At 45.8% G+C, this 18,684-nt stretch overlaps 1 protein-coding gene across 3 annotated transcripts in view; it reads left to right on the top strand.

Moving 5' to 3' along the window:
- The window catches only part of SPAG16 (sperm associated antigen 16), a 403,304-nt gene that overhangs the window by 961 nt on the left and 383,659 nt on the right, over nt 1-18,684 (top strand). For 2 of the 3 annotated variants that reach the window (XM_035138897.3, XM_088667194.1), the window contains exons 2-4: nt 5,677-5,723; nt 8,448-8,546; nt 12,106-12,233. In XM_035138897.3, coding sequence (XP_034994788.1) covers nt 5,677-5,723; nt 8,448-8,546; nt 12,106-12,233 — 274 coding nt within the window. The remainder of the gene's footprint in view (nt 1-5,676; nt 5,724-8,447; nt 8,547-12,105; nt 12,234-18,684) is intronic. The other variant, XM_088667222.1, reaches the window with a different exon arrangement.

Below are 18,684 nucleotides of genomic sequence, written 5' to 3'. Positions count from 1 at the left end.
TCATTGATCTGCGTAGTTGTAACAGCAACAAGTCATGTAAGAAAATATATTTCTCTGAAATCCTGCTCTCTGAAGGCCCTGGGAGCAAACCCGTTTTGTTTTGTTTTTTGTTTTGTTTTGTTTTGTTTGTTCGTAAATTGCCTTGGGTTGCCTTTGGCAAGATAAAGCAACTAACAAATTTAATAAATAATAATGTGATGTTGTAATTTTTTAAAGCACCTTTTATCTTATTGCACCCTCCTTCAGTCTTCTTAGGATTGCTTTTCCGCAGAGGAGCTGAGTTGCGGCAAAGGTCTTGAAATTTTGCAGCTGGGCCTTTTGCATGATAGAAAGGTTTTTGTGGGTTTAGTGGGTGGGGGCTGATCCCAGAAAAATAGGCACTTGGTTGCAAATCAGTCCTCAGAAGTAACTACTAAGTAGGTGTGCATAGCTTTGTAAGGTAAAGGTAAAGGACCCCCTGGACACTTAAGTCCAATCAAATTTGACTATGGGGTGCAGTGCTCATCTCTGCTTTCAGGCCGAGGGAGCTAGTGTTTGTCCACAGACAGCTTTTCTGTGTCATGTGGCCAGCATGTCTAAACCGCTTCTGGCACAACGGGACACAATGGCAGAAGCCAGAGCGCATGGAAACGCTGCTTACTTTCCCGCCACAGCAGCACCTATTTATCTACTCTAGTTGGTATGCTTTCAAACTGCTAGGTTGACAGGAGCTGAGACAAAGCAATGGGAGCTCATCCCATTGCTCAGATTCAAATTGCTGACCTTATGAATGGCAAGCCCAAGGTTTGTACTCTGGACTGGAATGTTGCAGGCTTTGCCTTGTGAGCAGAACTCATTTCCATGTGACGAATGACAGTAAGTTTATCTTTCCCATTATTTTGATACTAAAGCAAAAACATCACCACAATCTTTGCCAGCTTCCCCAGGGAGCTTCACCCATAGTTTCAGGGTTTGTAGCTGCCCCATTACAGTTCTTGTTGTTGTTGTTTAGTCGTTTAGTCATGTCCGACTCTTCGTGACCCCATGGACCATAGCACGCCAGGCACTCCTTTCTTGCACCGCCTCCCGCAGTTTGGTCAGACTCATGTTGGTAGCTTCGAGAACACTGTCCAACCATCTCGTCCTCTGTCATCCCCTTCTCCTTGTGCCCTCAATGCCCCTTCATGGATCACTGCCTTGTCATGGCGAAGGGGATTAAATAACTTGGAGAAGTTATGTTTTGACCAAACGTGATCCACCTGGAGAAGGAATTGGCAAGCCACTCCAGTATCCCTGCCAAGAAAACTCCATGGACAAAGACAACAGGCATATTACAGTTCTTAAGGGAAGTTAAATGTAAAGATAAAGGGATAGGAAGCAGGCAGTGACAGCATACCCTTTTATTCTTTTCTGACTAATGCACATATCGGCTATTTTAGAAGAATGTGTCTCTGTAGAGCTAAAACATAATACCATCTAATTTCAATAAATATGCCTTGAATTGTGAAATATATTAAACTGCTATTTGAACAACAGGCACCTTATCAGGATAAATTAAAGGCATGCACAATACTCAGGCTGCAACCTCATGGCTTTGGAGTAGTTCATACAGAATTCCCAATGCAAATCTGCATGGTATTGTGAAAAGCTTTTGCTTACCTAGTCAGAGCTTATCACAACTATCTAGGCAGGTCTAACAAGAAACTAGGTTTCTCATACTTCCTTCTTCCAGGTTAGTTATTCAGGATCTTCAGGGAAAGGAGTTACATTTGAAGTCTAGGATGCAAAAGCACGGTGGGCTTTTATTTTTATAGGACCCAGCTTACCCAATAATAAAGTTTAAATCATCATCACCTTTTCCATCTTGTTCCTCCAGTACAATCTCTCTCTCTCTCTCTCTCTCTCTCTCTCTCTCTCTCTCTCTCTCTCTCTCTCTCTCTCCTCTCTCTCCTCTCTCTCTCAGAAAGAGCTTGTGATTCAAGTAGACACCAAGGCAGGTACATAAATATATGTAAAAACACATTGAAAAGAGATCAATAATGTGACACTGGATATCCGTTAGAAGGAGAGGTTTGAAATTTTGAAGTGCAACCTTGCTCTGCCACTGCTTCATTGAGTCCCAGGCTTGCGCCTCCATCCTGTGGCTCTTGGGATCTGAGACTTAAGAGATCTGGCAACTCTAAGGACACATTCCAGCCAGGCAAAAACACTCAATAAGAGTGCAAAGCAGGGCTAGTGAGGGGTCTAGCTCAGGAGGGTGTGTGACTTGAGGAGAGTCTGGAGGGCCAGATATTCCTGGAGGGTCACATTTTGCCCCAGACCCTGAGGTTCCCACTCCGTGCTATATAGCATCCCTACAAAGTGTCTTTTTCTCGCCTTAAATGTGTAGTCTCCACAGTGAGTCTACAATGCCCTTATAAAAATGAACAGAATGCTTTCTGGTTTGAAGTGCCCTAAATCATCAAGCTTATTCTTCAGCTGCTCTTATTTGAAATATTGGGTGAATTTGGTGTTGATACGCATTTGTCAGCATTGCAGCATCTTCTAATAACATTTAATGGACATTTCAAAAGAGGAAGTGAAGTGAATGGTACTATAACTTATTTTAGATAACAGTATTTGTACCATATTGCATATCCTTCCTGGTCCCAGTAAAAGTTGTGCCTCTCCTTTAGCTTTTGTGGACTACAGTCCACTTCATCAGTTGCATAATGTTATCCGGAGCTGTATGCATATCTATCCAAGCATGTGCAGTGGGGCAGGTGGTGGTATAATCAGTGAGGTCAGAAGGAAATTAAATGCAGTAAAGTACAGAGAGTAACAGTTAATAGTGGCTGTCTACAAAACAACAACAACAACCAGTTATTGTTTATACAGATGTCCAGGCATTGGTAAGCCAATTAGCACATGAACGAAATCTTTTGTCTCAATTAATTTCACAAACGAGAGGATGGAACCAGTTGATGAATTGCATTGCAGGGGGTTGGACTAGATGACCCTTGGGTCCCTTACAACTCTATGATTCTATGAATTGTGGTTCCTTTGCAAATCTCCCCTTGAAGTTCCTTTGTTTAAGGAACAAAGGAACATTTTTCCATATTGCCACCTGTGATGTCAGATTTATGCCTGTTTATTATTTTGTGTAGGGACAGGCCTGTTCTGTGTTGTGTGCAGAAGGGCATTGTTGGCAGATGATGGCATATATCACATTGGAAGATGAGCACGTGAATGAACTATTGATATTTTGGAATACATTATTTGGTTGCCATCATGGATGTAACCAGGGGTGGGGGTTCAGCTGCTCCCCCATAAAGTAAATAAAAATACTTAACTAAATGTAGAAATAATCAGAATATTTGAAATTGAAATGCTCACTGAGGTCACTTGGATGATGTTGTGATGCATTCTACCAACACAACTGGCAACCTGACTGAGTGATAGGTGTGGCTTCTGAAAACTGACCAATCATGTTGCAGGTAGCTCGGTTCTGGAAGTTTCTCATAGTTTCCAGGATTTTCTCCTGAGCGTGCGCACCTGCAGGGCCTGTCGACTGGAAGTTTCCCACAGGCTATTTGTAACGCATTACCTGGACTCTTTAGTGTCTTTGTTGGAGCATCATTTCTCACTTGCTTTTTCACTTTTGGCCCTACACCCCCGTATCATGTTGGAGATGACCCTTCAAGATACTGTAAAAGCTAAGCAGTTTTTATCAGTTGCAAGACTTTGACTGAAGCTGAACTATGGAACACCATGTGGAAGGAGAAGAAACTCAGCAAAGAGCAGTCCTAGTAAAAGAGGAAGAAATCTTTTACCCTACCACAAAAGGGCTCTGATCTCTCTTGCTCAGCCATGCACCACTTGTACTGTAGAGTGATCATTCAGTACCTTACAGAGAGCAAAGACCTGGCTAAGGTTGAAACAACAACAACAACAAAATTCCATCCAGTAGCACTTTAGAGACCAACTAGCGCACAACCCCAGAGTCGGTCACGATTAACTCTTTGCCGCACTATATTATAATTATGACTGTAAGAAACACTTGCCAAATATTGCTTTCCGGCGGGTCAAGCTCATTGCGGCCACGGGCAGGGCGGGAGAAAGCGAGGCAAAGATGGGGGTGTGGGATAAAAGGAAGGAGGGGAGAGGGGAGCACTTAGTGTTGGGAGAATGGCAGCTGGGCTGGAAGAGCGGCGCCGGCGCCTGCGTGCGCTCCCTCCTCATACGCTCTAGCTCTCCGCTGCCGGGTTGGCGCCTCGCAGTTCGCGAGCCGCTACCTGCGCACGCGCCCCCGCGCGCCTGCCTCACCTTGCCGCGACTTGGCCAACTTTTCTGCCCACCAGTTCTCACCTGCGCTCCTCCTTCCCCCCACCCCCTCTCCCCCCTCCCACTCTCGGCGGCGGATCCCTTTACCTTGGGAGAGGAGGGAGCCTGGGCGCTGTACGGTGGCGCTGCTCTCTCTCGGGGGGTTTTCAGCAGCCGTAAAGCGGCGTGAGAGAGAAGCGGGTGGCTTTCCCTCAGTCTCCCTCCCAAAATTTATTTGCAAAAAAAAAAAAAAAAAAGGGAGGCTCTGGCCGGCTTCCTGCAGCTAGAGCGAAAGGGGACCACGATGCTGCAAAATCGCCCTTCTCACGTCACGGCACACCAGCCAGCGTCTCGCGGCACAGTAGTGTGCTGGGGAACAGCGGTTGAGAAACGCTGTGGTAGACAGAGCCAGACACAGGATGATGACAGGTGGATGTACCCCCCCCGCCCCCCCCGCCACATTTCTGGTTATGCCCATGGTTGCCAGGGTAGATATAGGGACCCTACATTTTTGGCCAGAGATATTAGCCCCCCTTTGCATCTTGTGGGTTGCAGTAAACCTGAGAGAGGAGCTTGTAAGTGGGAGTCTGCTGATAGAAAGGAATAGCGTGATACAAAGTGCTGCTTACCCGCCTTCTGCCAAGCATTGTGAACACTTTTTAAAGGCCTTCTTTCACCACCCATTAAAAAGGGGCACAAGTATGCTTTTAAAACACCAAATGAGGACGACTTGTTTGGTGCTGGGGCAACAGATAGCAGACTTCTGTGGCAATTGTCCCCTGTGCAGATCATTAAGAAGCTTTCACACCAGAAACACCAAGGTGGAAAATAGTGCCTTTGTGAAGTCTTTTCACCTTCACCCTCTTGACACAGTGCTTCACATCACTGCATCATTGAATCAGCATTTCCTGTAGAAGTATTAAAAAAAAATACATTCCTAATCCTAGTGAACAGTGTTTATATTTCATAACAGAAGCATTTTTGGGGCATGCTCAAAAATGGCAAACACCCCCCCCCCCCAGCAATGAAGTTAGAAATGATAATTGAATGGACAGGTGCTTTATGAATAAATACAGATATTTATTGGAAGATGTGATAACTCTTGGGAGTTTGTAACACAGTCAAGCTGAGATTAGAATCTGTTCCAGCATCCCTGGAGAAAATAGCAACCTGAATTCCTGAAGCAAAGCAAAGCAAATATTCACTAAATGGTGTTCATAAATGTTTGAGAGCTAAATTTTGTTGCCAGATGTATAGTGCCTTTCACTGTTGTGTGAGTAGGCAGTCAAGCAGCAAACTGACAGCTCTGAATAGAATTTGCTTCTCCCAAGAATTGCAGAGTATGTGTTGCTCAGTAAATACTGTTTACTGTTTTATACTTAACTTAACATTTAGAGATTTCAGTAGCAGAAAGCTCTGAAGATGACTACCAATATGAAGAGGTAAGAGACATTAAGACAAAAGTTGCAACCTATTTTATTTTTAAGTACAAATTGTAATATTGATAAGTGAAAGGGAAATACAATTTATTTTATTGTTAGCCACAAAAAAATAGTCTTACATACATGGTGAATGCTTCTGTCTGTGAGGGAGCCTTCCCAGACCCACTGAAAGAGGCAGTTATTAAACCGCTTCTTAAAAAACCATCTTTAGATGTGGCCAATATGGCCAACTATTGCCCAGTCTTAAATCTTCCATTCTTGGGCAAGGTGATTGAGTGAGTGGTTGCTGAACAACTCCAGGCATGCCTGGAAGAAGCAGACCATTTGGATCCCTTCCAGTCGGGATTCAGGCCTCATCATGGGAGTGAAACTGCCTTGCTTGCACTGGTTGATGATCTCCGACGGACTAGGGACAAAGGTGAGAGCTGTTTCCTAGTTCTGCTGGATCTCTCAGTGGCTTTTGACACCATCAACCATAACATCCTTCTGGACCATCTAGAGGGGTTGGGAGCTGGGGGCACTGTCATACAGTGGTTCCCCTCCTTCCTCCTGGGCCATCTTCAGAAAGTGGTGGGGGTGGAATGAGTGTTCAGACCCCTGGGTTCTCACTTGTGGGGTGCCTCAGGGTTCTGTCCTCTCTCCCATGCTTTTTAACATCTACATGCAGCTGCTGGGAGAGATCATCAGGGGGTTTGGGCTGGGTGTTCATCAGTATGCGGATGATACCCAGCTCTACCTCTCTTTCGAATCAGAACCAGTGAAGATCCTGTTTGAGTGCCAGGATTATGAAACTGATATCACAATATGAACTTCAAACCTACTTACAAGAGGGGTATTGACATGGGATTCTACGGATCCGTATTTCCACACACACCTTTTGTGCCCCCAAAGATTAGAAGGTCTCTGCACTGTGTATCTTCATTATCCTCCATCCTGCCCTCCCTCTTGCCCAGATGTAATTTACGGTACTTAAACCCTAAACTCAGTAGATATGACTAGGACAAAATGTGATTAAAGGATACTCTGATCTTATGATCCTATAAAGGTTTTGTTTTTTGTTCACTGCATACTGATGCGGAGAGAGGAGAAAACAGTGCCTGTTGTAATTTTTTGCAAGTGCTGTGCCTGGTTTTATTTTATTTTTTGCAATTATTTCTTCTCCTTAACTTTATATTTTGGTTTCTAAAAAGATATATAACAAACAATCCCCATTCCATGCATATACAATGTAAATAATACAGTCAAACATTAAGTAAGTTTGTAAATAGTCTGCAAATAGAATTGGCCTGATTTAGGATTGAAAATTTCTGAATGCTTTTAATCTTATTCTTGCACAGTTGGTGCCTGAAAAAAAAAGTTCTGTCAATGAAACGTTGGTGACTTTAAGCATAAATTTGTTAATTAGTACTATCTTGATTTAAAATCAGTTAAATGCATCCAGTTAATTCATTCTGGGATAGTATTGGCCACTTGGTGCCTGAATGTTCAACTTATATTTTCATAGTTGCAAGCCTACATTTATGTATGCAAGTGAGTTTGTAATGTACCATTGTTTCTATTTATCCCAAGTAATTTATAGGCATTCTCACATTGAAAAGAGTGCATGCACTTTTATACTTAGTTGTCTATGAAAATGAAAGATGATAAGAAATATCCTGCTTATAGTTTTTCTATTTATTCCTGCTGGATAGTAAAAACATCCATGTAAAATTGCTCAGGGACAGGACTCTGATATCAACCAAATCCTACTGATGCCACAGATAAATATGCTTAGCGACTTCTGAACTTCGGGTAAAACTATGGTCTAGACTATCCCATGATTTGGCACACATTTCTGGAACTGTAATTTCATGTAGATTCAAAGCAACATATGTGGAGAAGTTGTATTCTCATTTTTGTGGAATTACCAAGTTTGCCTGTACAAAATAGGCAACAGTCTTTAATTGACAGAAAGAAACATAGTACCCCATTAAACTGGCAACCAAGTGTACTGATCTAGAATATTGTGTATATATTGCTTTTGCATATGGAGTTCTCAGCTCATTTAAATAGATGGACCTTATAATTTCCCCATCCCATAAATACTTATGTAAATTGGGTCCCCTGATGAAAAAGAAAAAGAAGGTATATTCGTTAGGGGGATTAAGATATAAGGAGATATACTGAATCTGATCTCTGGCCTATACAGTGGTACCAGAGGAATACGTAATCTTCGGGTTGCAAACGTGGCAACCCCAGAAGTGTATACTTCTGGGTGTTGCTGTGTGTGCCTGTGCATAAGTGCTCAATCGCGCTGCATGTGTGCGCCGAAGGGCGCCTCCGGTTGTGGACTTTTCAGGATACGGCTGGGCCTCTGGAACTGATCCCGTCTGTAACCGAAGGTACCACTGTACTGTCTAGCAATAGCTCTACGGGGTCTCAGATTTTCCTAGTTCTATCACCTAAGACCCTTATTTAGGTAGAGGTATGAAAAATGCCCAAGTCATTCTCAGAGTAGATTCATTGAAATTATGATCTTTAGTTAGTCATGCACATTTCATTTCAGTGAGACTATTATGAATATGATTTAGTTGGATACAACCCTGAAGCAGGGATCTAACATATACAAAAAGCCATTCCATTGTTGAATCATGGCAAATAGACTATATGATCCTTGGGATTGAAACAGTTTCCCTCTACTCAGTGGATGTGCTCATTGTATATGTATTTATAATTCTGTCTTAGGTACCAGCTGACGATGAATTTAGCCTGCAAGATGGTGATGAAGATCTGGCAAAGGCTTTATACACTATACAGGAACAGGCTGTTGATGCCCAAATTATGGTAAATATGTTGTTTTTCAAAATATGTGGCTACATTGATTCATATGACTTTACAGTTATTAATGTAATATGCATATGAGTGTGGTGGTTAACAGAATGTTACAGCAAATGCATTATTATTCAAGACTAATATGAGAGAGAGCAGAGAACTTCTAGATTGAAAAGGGTGACATTATATTACATCTAAGTGGCAAAACTGAATCAAACTACCGGTAAGTAGTTTAATCACACCCCCATTTTCAAATTTTACAATAGTGTCCATAATGAAAACTGAGATGAACTTGGCATTTTCTGTATTTCATATTCAGATATGGTGTCTTATCTCCTCGTTGCAATGAAAATAATGGGCATCTGTAGGACTAAATCCACTGCAGCTGTCATGCAATTTACATGTTATTGGACAGTTTCAAAACACTTTCTTAAGACAGGCTAAAGCCATTTAACACCCCCAGTAGAAATATAGACTTCATTCCTTTGCATTTCATACCTCTATGCTTTACTGCAACGGTTTCTGAAACGGCCCTAAGTTTCAACAGAGATGCTATTAAAGGAAGGGAGGCTGTTTGAAAATCAAAACCCCAAACTTTCTTTGAGCACATGCAACCTGAAAGTGTTTCTTTGGATCTAGGACATAAATTATATAGAATCTGTGAGTTCTGTGTATGTGTAATTATATATATTTAAAAGGAACAGATAAAAATGAGCCAACAGGGATAATTCTCAAGTCTCATCTCAATGAAGGTATTAAGTGATCCTTAAGCTCCCTTTTCCTTTCAACTGATTCTATTTTTACTTTTGCAGCATAGACCCCAATTCCTTTCAGAGAGCACACATACTTCTTTTGAAACTTCATGGAATTCAAAAGTAGTAACTTGAAGAGTGGTGCAGAAGAACAGGAAGAAAAATGCTAAAAGCCATGCTGCGTGCGCACAATCTGTGTGTGTACTACTCTGTTGTAGTCATAAACCCTGAAATTTCTGAGCTATTGGAGTAATTGTTTACTGCACAGTTAATTATTACAATTAATTATGAGGAGTTTATTGCAGTTCATTATGGGGAGTAACTATGTGTAGTTGCGTGCTGTATTTAGATTTGGTAACTCTGTAAACCTTCCTTTTCCCCAAGGGCAACTTTGTATTTCCCTTTATTTTGTTTTAGCCACTGTGTTTTCAAGCCTTGAAACTTTCTGGAGTTTATTGGAATCCAGGTTTCCTCATATGTAAAAACAGATCAAATCAACATTTTAAAAGTGAAACTGGCCCCCCTTACAACTCCATGGAAGGAGAAGGGAGGAGTGCATGAGTGCAATGCTTTGCTTGGGCTCACTGCAACTTGTGCATGTAAAGCTAACCATATATTAACATTACATGCAAACATAGCCAGTGGGTAAAGATCAAGACTGCAGGACCAGGAATGACTGAAAATGAAAGCAAAGGCTAGATAAATTAATATGACATAGCACAGTGTAAATTTTTGGTGATCCAAATGTTATTACTTTGCTTAAAATATCTTTGGGAAGGTTTTACCCAGAAAGGTAGTATATTATTATTTACAATAAACAAATAAGTAAATAATGTTGTTGTTTAGTTGTTTAGTCGTGTCCAACTCTTTGTGACCCCATGGACCAGAGCACACCAGGCACTCCTGTCTTCCACTGCCGCTCGCAGTTTGGTCAAACTCATGTTGGTAGCTTCAAGAACACTGTCCAGCCATCTCGTCCTCTGTCGTCCCCTTCTCCTTGTGCCCTCAATCTTTCCCAACATCAGGGTCTTTTCCAGGGAGTCTTCTCTTCTCATGAGGTGGCCAAAGTATTGGAGCCTTAGCTTCAGGACCTGTCCTTTCAGTGAGCACTCAAGGCTGATTTCCTTCAGAATGGATAGGTTTGATCTTCTTGCAGTCCATGGGACTCTCAAGAGTCTCCTCCAGCACCATAATAATACTTAAGTAAATAATACTTAATGGCAACTGAACCAGTGTCTTGGCTAACTCTATTATTTTCAGGTTCAGTTTGGAATTGTTTCTTCATAGCTTTACAACTCAAAGATGTGTTTGTCTTATGGAAACAGGGTCAGTCAAGTGTAGCTAGCTAACATGTTGATCATGTTGACGAAGTGTTTGGATGTGTGTTTTGATGTGGCTATAACAATAGAGCCCCTAGTTGTTGAATGAAACTAGTTTTATGTTGTTGGAATCATATTCGGGTTAGTTATTACTTTAAAGATATAGTCCTGTGCCTAAATGCTTGGAACTCAGTGGTGTTAGACTTGTGAAGTCAGTTGGCCCATAATCTGTTATACTGGGCCCACCATCTGTTGTTGATTCTACATCACATGTCAGTTAGCGTGATCAGCAGAGTATGCAAAGCTCCAGTGGACTCATCCAGCAGAAGGTCAGAATCTTCCTGCTTCCTGGTTGTCAGTCCTTTCCAGAATTGCTCTGTTAAGAAAACGACTTACCCACACAGTTCAGTTCAAAGTATGAACTATTTATTGTCTCATGACACAAAGCAAGCATAAACACACTGTCTACGTAAACTTTAAGAGATGCTGGTACATCATGAACTAATCTATTATAATATAGTTCTCTGGTCTGAAACATAAAGATTCAAGTATACAGACAGATCCACTAGCACTTTACCGTTTTAGCTCACCTTGCTGTACTATCCCCAAATAGCAGCGTCACCACTCATACCTCACACTTAAGTAATGCAGGTGAATGCAGCCTTTGCTTTATACCCACCATTGCACTTACACACATTCCTTAGAGAACAGAAGAGTTTATGAGTAATACTTTAGCCTTTTTGGCCTTAAAGGTAAAGGTAAAGGTCCAGTCGTGACCGACTCTGGGGTTGCGCGCTCATCTCGCATTATTGGCCAAGGGAGCCGGCGTATAGCTTCCAGGTCATGTGGCCAGCATGACTAAGCCACACGGAAACGCCGTTTACCTTCCCGCTGTAGCTGTTCCTATTTATCTATTTTGCATTTTGACGTGCTTTCGAACTGCTAGGTTGGCAGGAGCTGGGACCGAGCAACGGGAGCTCACCCCGTCACAGGGATTCGAACCGCTGACCTTCTGATCAGCAAGCCCTAGGCTCAGTGGTTTAACCCACAGCGCCACCTGGGTCCTTAGGCTGCTTCTAAAGCCCAGTACAACTGCATCCCTATCTAAACAGAATCCAGATGTGGAGGTTGGGCAACTCAAGACATACCAAGAAGTTAGTGCAATTTCACTCATTATTCTAAATTACACCAACAAGTGGGATTTCCTTCTCTGTAAAGAAGCTGCATAGCAACTGAGCAGAGGTATATCATCCCACTATGCTTGTTGAGCACATTATGTAGGAGGCATGAACCAAAACCAAGAGAAATTCCTGACAGTTCCCATAAAGTTTCTCTAATATGCCAGACCATGATAATTAAATTGCTATAGCTGTCTTGTGCTGTAATTTATGTGATAAAGAATCCAACTGGCCTGTGACTGAAATGTGCTTTCTTGAAAGCAATAATGAGGCAAACAGGTAGGCTATATTTCTAACAGTAGCTTTTGAATTTTATTTCTAGGCTCAGCGATCAGGTCAGATTGCTAAACATTCCTTGTCTGAAACGCCAGAAGTTGTAGATGACTTTCTTTGCAATTTCCTGATTAGAATGGGGATGAACAGGACACTAGACTGCTTTCAAACTGAATGGTATGCCTTTTTTTATATAAAAAAAGTATTCCAACTACAAACCTGCAGAAATAAATATGTATGACATATTTTGCATCCTGATAGGCAAATAAAGAGGTAGACATGGTAAATGAGGTTGAATTGGGCCACTTTTATTTAAATCTTAAATTATAATCAGCAGAGGGGAATGACTATGGGGCAGGAACTAACACTGTATGACTATAGACATTGGGCAACCCACCCTTGCCTAAGGAATTAGGGCATGGCTTCCTAACCTGCCCAGATTCATGGCCACACCCTGAAGGTGGGAAGGGAGGCCTTACCTTGTCACCACCCTCCAGGACTGCAGAACCCTAGGTGGATGAGGGGGTTTGGTCTCAAAGAAGGCCCCGCCCTATCTCACCCTCTGAACCGAACCAAACTATTCCTTTCCCCGCACCTAAACTGCCCAAAGTGACGAAATTCAGAAGATTAAACAACACCGCTGGCCATCTAGCACTCTGTCAGTGCGAAGTAGGCAAAAAACAGTGTGAAGTAGGCAAAAAACAAACTTGCGCTCACCTTAGGAATGCAAAAGTTGGTGCCAAGGATTTTCCTGCTCAGCCTTTCTTGTCCAACAGCCCGCAAATGAGCTCAGCCTTCTAGGAACCATCTAGGCTTTGGGGCTGAAAGTTTTTATGGCAAATTATAAATTTTGGAAACCTTAAGTATTAATTTTTGTCTTTATTTTTTCATCATAGGACCTTTCCCCAATGTGAGTGCACGTTTTAAGCCTGCACACACTTCATTTACTGCTAAGTAAAACGCAAACATTTTTAAAGTGCAAAGACCATAACATTTTTAAAATGTCAAGCCAATTTTCAGTGTTTCTGCCCTATTTGTTCTGCATCCTGAACCAAGTGGTTAAGACCCAGAACTGTATACTCTGTTCTCAAATACGTGTTTGGATAATCTAAATTCTAAAATCAATGTAATTATGTTAATTAAGCAGATATATGCTTCTTTGCTTATTTTTCATAAGTTACTCAGTTTTGGCTTGCCATTGGGTGGATGGGACATAAAGATAGAGCTTGACACCTAACCACTGAAAATGTTACTCAGCTGTACCTGCTCCTAGATTTTATTTAAAGTCATATTTCCCCACACTTTGAAACCTATTTTTGTGGCCTATATCTTTGAGAATGACAGGTATATGTTAATCTGTTACTTACAATGCATGAGTTATTTGACAATGTCAATAAATGTTAATTGAAAACTCTGGCTATAGTTCCACACGAGGTATTTTGACAATGAACTGACTACCAGGTACTTAGGAACTGCAGTGCATGGTGGCGCAGCCAGCCCTATGCTCATGGGTGTAGCCAGAATTTATTTTAGGGGGACAGGCTTTATGTTTGGGGGCTGAAGGGAGTTATCTGTGACACAATTGATCAGTTAGTTAAGTATTTTTATTTATTTACTTGATTAAGAGGGGCAGATGCCTCCCTGTATCCCCTGGCTATTCCCATGCCTATGCACTTTTGAAAGCCCCTAAGCATAGGGCTGGCAAAACACATTTTTCTCCTCTGTTCCCAGTGCAGAAAAATGTTTTAATTCAAACCTTTTCCTCTACAGAGGGGGAAATACTCTGTTTTTCAAAAGTTCTATTGTTTCTCTGCATTTCTATGAGACTGTTATTTTTTAATAATGTTTAGAATGTTGAACTAGAAACTGGGAGTAAAAGGTAAAGGGGCCCCTGACCATACCTCACACTTAAGTAATGCAGGTGAATGCAGCCTTTGCTTTATACCCACTGTCACAGTGGCCGGAGTGGACTACTTCAGAGTAACGACGCTACGCAGCTCTGCATTTTATTCTTTTATTGGTGCTGCGTATTTACAGTGCTCAAGTCATTGCTATTTACACGGAGCGATGTTGTCAGTCGGTTTCAGAACCTCCTAATGGCTTTTGGCGCGTCTTTCTCCAACACAAAAGCTTTGGCAGACCCATCCTCTTGCCCCTCCTCTTCCTGCGTAATTCTGGAGTTGGGGGGATGGGTCTTCCCCCCTTACTTGCCCCTTCCTGTCCCACCTGGGACCCTGGCTCCTCTACCTTGCCTGAGCCTCGGACACGACTTCCTGCTTCCCCACTGGAATCGGAACTCTCCCTGCTTTCCCCTTTGCTCGGGGACGGGCTTGAACTCAGGAGGGGAGGGACTTCGCGATATCCCCTGTCCCTCACATCCACCCCCCTCCCAAGCTCTCCTTCACCCCTCCCCAGGCCCCCCCCATGTGTCGGTGACGACTGGAAGCCTAAAAACTCGGTGCTCTCCGAGCCCGTTGGTGTGAACACCTCCCCCCAGTCCTGCGAGCCCCCCCCTTCCGCCTGGGAGGACGGGAATCCCAAAAAGTCCGTGGCGTCAGAGCTGGTGGGGGTAAAAATGTTTTGCCAATCTGCTCCTTCCTCTGACTGGGTGGATCTTGGCGACACCCATACCTCATCCTCTGGTTCCTCAAACTCCGCTTCCCAGCGCCATGGTGAGCTGTTCTCCCGTGCCTCCTCCTCCTCCCCCTCCCTTTCCATGTGCCAGGGCTTGGGTCTGTGGGGAAAGAGGGCGTGAAATTCTTCCACCAAGAATTCCTCCTGTATCCGAGTGGCGGGAACCCATTCATTCTGGGACGGTGGAGCATCCTCCCATGCCATGAGGTACTCCAGGCCCCCCACCCCCCACCTTGAATCCAGGATGGCCGTGGCCTCATTGAGTTGCTCCCTGCTTTCCCTCTCCCCCCCTCCCTCGGGGGTTTGTTCGCTGTCTCTGAGCCTGCTGCTTTCCCTGTACGGCGACAGCAGCGATCTATGAAACACTGGATGCACCCTCATGTCCTCTGGCAGTGCCAGCCTGTATGCCACCGGGTTGACCTGTTGCGTGACCGTGAAGGGGCCCAGCCATTTGGGTGCCAGCTTTTTGCACCTCCCTCTGGTGGGAAGGCCCTCCGAGGACAACCACACCTTGTCCCCCACCCTGATGACCTCCCCTTGTCGCCTGTGGCGATCTGCCCCCTTTTTGTACGCTTCCTTGGCCCTCTCCAAGTGTTCTCTGAGCTGCTGGTGCACCGTCTCCAGTTCCTCTGCCCAATCCTCAGCCTGTGGGCCCTCCTCCTCCTCCTCCCTCTCCCTCTCTGGGAAAGATCTGAGGTCGCGCCCGTAATTGGCCTTAAAGGGCGACACCCCTGTGGAGACGTGCACTGCATTGTTGTAGGCAAATTCTGCTAGTGGCAAGCGATCCACCCAGTCCGTTTGCCGCTGGCTGACGTAGCATCTCAGGTACTGCTGCAGAATGGCGTTGACCCTCTCCGCTTGTCCGTTGGTCTGCGGGTGTCTAGCCGTCGACAAGCTGACCTCCACCTGCAGGAGGTTCATGAGCCGCCGCCAGAACCTGGAAACAAATTGGCGGCCACGATCCGAAATAACCCTTAAAGGTAATCCATGCAGTCTGAAAATGTGATCAACAAACAGTTTGGCTGTCTCTTCTGCCGAGACTGCCCTGGCACACGGTATAAAGTGACACATTTTGGACATGAGGTCCACCACCACCAACACTGCAGTCTTACCCCTGGACGAAGGCAGATCTGTGATGAAGTCCATGGACACCACTTCCCACGGCCTGTGTGGTGTGGCTAAGGGCTCCAGCAACCCTGGTGGCGCTGCTCTGACCACCTTCGCCCGCTGGCAGGTGGTACAGCCCCTTACATAGTCTCGAACATCTTCCCTCACCCCTGGCCACCAGAAGTGTCTCATGACTAGGTGAGTGGTCTTGTCCCTTCCAAAATGCCCCGCTGTAGGGTTGTCGTGCATCTGCTTGAGGACCGTACGTCGAAGCTGGGTGGTGGGTAGGTACAGCGCACCCTTGTAGAAAAGCAGCCCTCTGCGTTCTGCAAAGTCTTTTGCCTGCTCCCTCCCCCCTCTCAGTTCTCTGAAGATGCGGTTGGCAAATTCATCCGCTGCCGTCAGTGCTGTGAGTTCTGCCTCGCTCACCACTGCTGCTCCGCAGGACCATGCCGACGGGGGGAAAATGTGCCTTGGGGCTGGTGGCGCCTCCTCCTCCATGTACTCTGGCTTGCGGGAGAGGGCATCCGCCCTGACATTCTGCTCTCCTGGGATGTAGTGTATGGAGAAGTTGAAGTTCGAGAAGAACTCCGCCCACCGTATCTGCCGCTGGTTGAGCACCCTGGCAGTTCTCCAGAACTCCAGGTTCTTGTGGTCTGTGCACACCTGGATGGGGTGCTTGGCGCCCACCAGGAAGTGTCTCCAGTGCTGGAACGCCGCGTGGATCGCAAGAAGTTCCCGATCAAAAACTGTGTAGTTTCGCTCGGGCTGGGTCAACTTCCTGGAGAAGAAGGCACAGGGTCTCCACTCTCTGTTGGCGTCCAGTTGCAACAAAATGGCGCCCACAGCCTTATCAGAAGCATCTGTTTCAATGCGTAGGGGCGCGTCCTGAACCACGTGGAACAGGTTCTGGTCTGAGGCGAACACCCTCTTGAGGCTTTCGAACGCTGCTTGCGCCTCTGGTGTCCACCTGAACTTCTGCTTGCCTCTCAGGCAGTCAGTGATGGGAGCCGTAACTCGAGAGAAGTTCTTGATGAACTTCCTGTAGAAGTTGGCAAAGCCTAGTAGGCGTTGGGCATCTTTGCGCGTCCTGGGGCTGTGCCAGTCCAGGATGGTCTGCACCTTGTCCTTGTCCATTGCCAGCCCCTTGTCTGACAGCTCGTAGCCCAGGAAGTCCACCTCCTTGGTGTGAAACTTGCACTTCTCCAGCTTCACATACAGGTGGTTCTCCTTCAGGCGCTGTAACACCTCCCTGACGTCCTTCACGTGCTGCACTGGGTCGTTGGAGTAAATAAGGATGTCATCCAGAAAGACCAAGCATTTCCTGAAGAGTAGGGACCCCAGGACGTGGTGCATGAAGGCCTGGAAGCATGCTGAGCCCCCTTGCAACCCGAAGGGCATCACCAGATATTCAAAAGAGCCCAGAGGCGTGAACATCGTGGTTTTCCACTCATCGCCTTCCCGGATCCTGATCAAGTTGTACGCCCCCCTCAGGTCTAGCTTGGTGAAAATCTTGCCTCTGCGTGCCGCTGTCAGGAGATCATCCACTCTGGGCATGGGGAAAGCCACTGGCTCTGTCACCGAATTCAGCCGTCTAAAATCCACCACAAGACGGCGCTGTTGCGTGTCTTTCTTGTCCACCCAGAAGACCGGGCTGCCCCCTGCTGCCTTGCTTTCTCTGATGAACCCCCGCTTGAGGTTCTTGTCGATAAAAGCGCGCAGATCCTCCAGTTCCTGGTCTGACATGGCGTACAGCTTGGCTGGGGGTATAGTTGCCCCAGGCACCAGGTTGATCTGGCAGTCAAAAGGCCTGTGTGGGGGCAGGTGGTCGGACTCCGCTTCACTGAAGACCTCCTGCAGGTCCCAGTATGGTTTGGGTATCGCCTCACCCCCTTTGACGTGCATGGTGGCCACCGTGGCTATCGGAGGCCCCTCCCCTGGTTGGTGCTGCATGCAATGTTCCAGGCAAAAGTCCGATCCAAAAGTGATGCATCTCTGATGCCAACTTATGGAGGGGTCGTGGCGCGCCAGCCAGCTCATGCCCAAAACGATTGGGGGGTCTGAGATGGTGGTGACGTTGAATGCCAGTGTCTCTGAGTGCCTTCCAACCGTCATTCTCATGGGGGGGGTTTGATGAGTGATGGCCCCTCCCAGCAGCTCTCTGCCGTCAATGGTTGCCACGTGCAGAGGAAAATCCAGCTGCAGAAGCTGGATCTGGTGCTCTTCTGCAAAGTTTCTCGAGAAGAAGTTGGCTGAGGCACCACTGTCAATTAGGGCGAGGACCGTCAATGGATAGCCATTTGGGAGCGTGAGCGTCACTTCTAGAACCACTCCTGCTCTGGGAGGGGTGGGCTGGCTCTGCTCCTCTCTGTGCGGGTGGGTGGGCTGGGGCTGTTGTCTGCTGACTGTGCCTGGCTGCCGCCCCTTGTCTCCTGCAGCCAGGCTTTCCCGTTTCCCTGCTGTGGTGCTGCGTCAGTGGGGGAGGGCACAACCGTTCCCGCCTTTCCTTGCCACTCCCTGCGATGTGGGCAGTCTCTGACGAGATGCTGGGGGGAGTTGCAGAGAAAGCAATTCCCACCCCTTCCCTCCTTGCGTCTTGGCGCCGCTGGGGTTTGAAAAGCCCCCGCGCGCGCGCTATCAATCTGCATGGGTTCCTGGTCCTGACTGGCCCCAGGCGTGGCTTGAAAGGGTTGTTGAGGGAGTGGCTTCTCCTGCGACCGTGGGAACCAAGCCCGCTTTGCGCGCGTTGCTTGCTTGTCGCTCCATCTGGATTCCTGCCTCACCCCCACCGCCAGAGCCGCTTTGCTCAGTTGATCCATATTACTGGGCTTTGGACCTCTCGAGAGCTCATCCTTCACCTCCTCATGCAACCCCAAGTAAAACGCCG

Source organism: Zootoca vivipara, chromosome 1, assembly GCF_965207765.1.
Source record: "Zootoca vivipara chromosome 1, rZooViv2.hap1.1, whole genome shotgun sequence".
NCBI classification, from domain to species: domain Eukaryota; kingdom Metazoa; phylum Chordata; class Lepidosauria; order Squamata; family Lacertidae; genus Zootoca; species Zootoca vivipara.
This window is presented reverse-complemented; position numbering and strand designations above follow the sequence as displayed.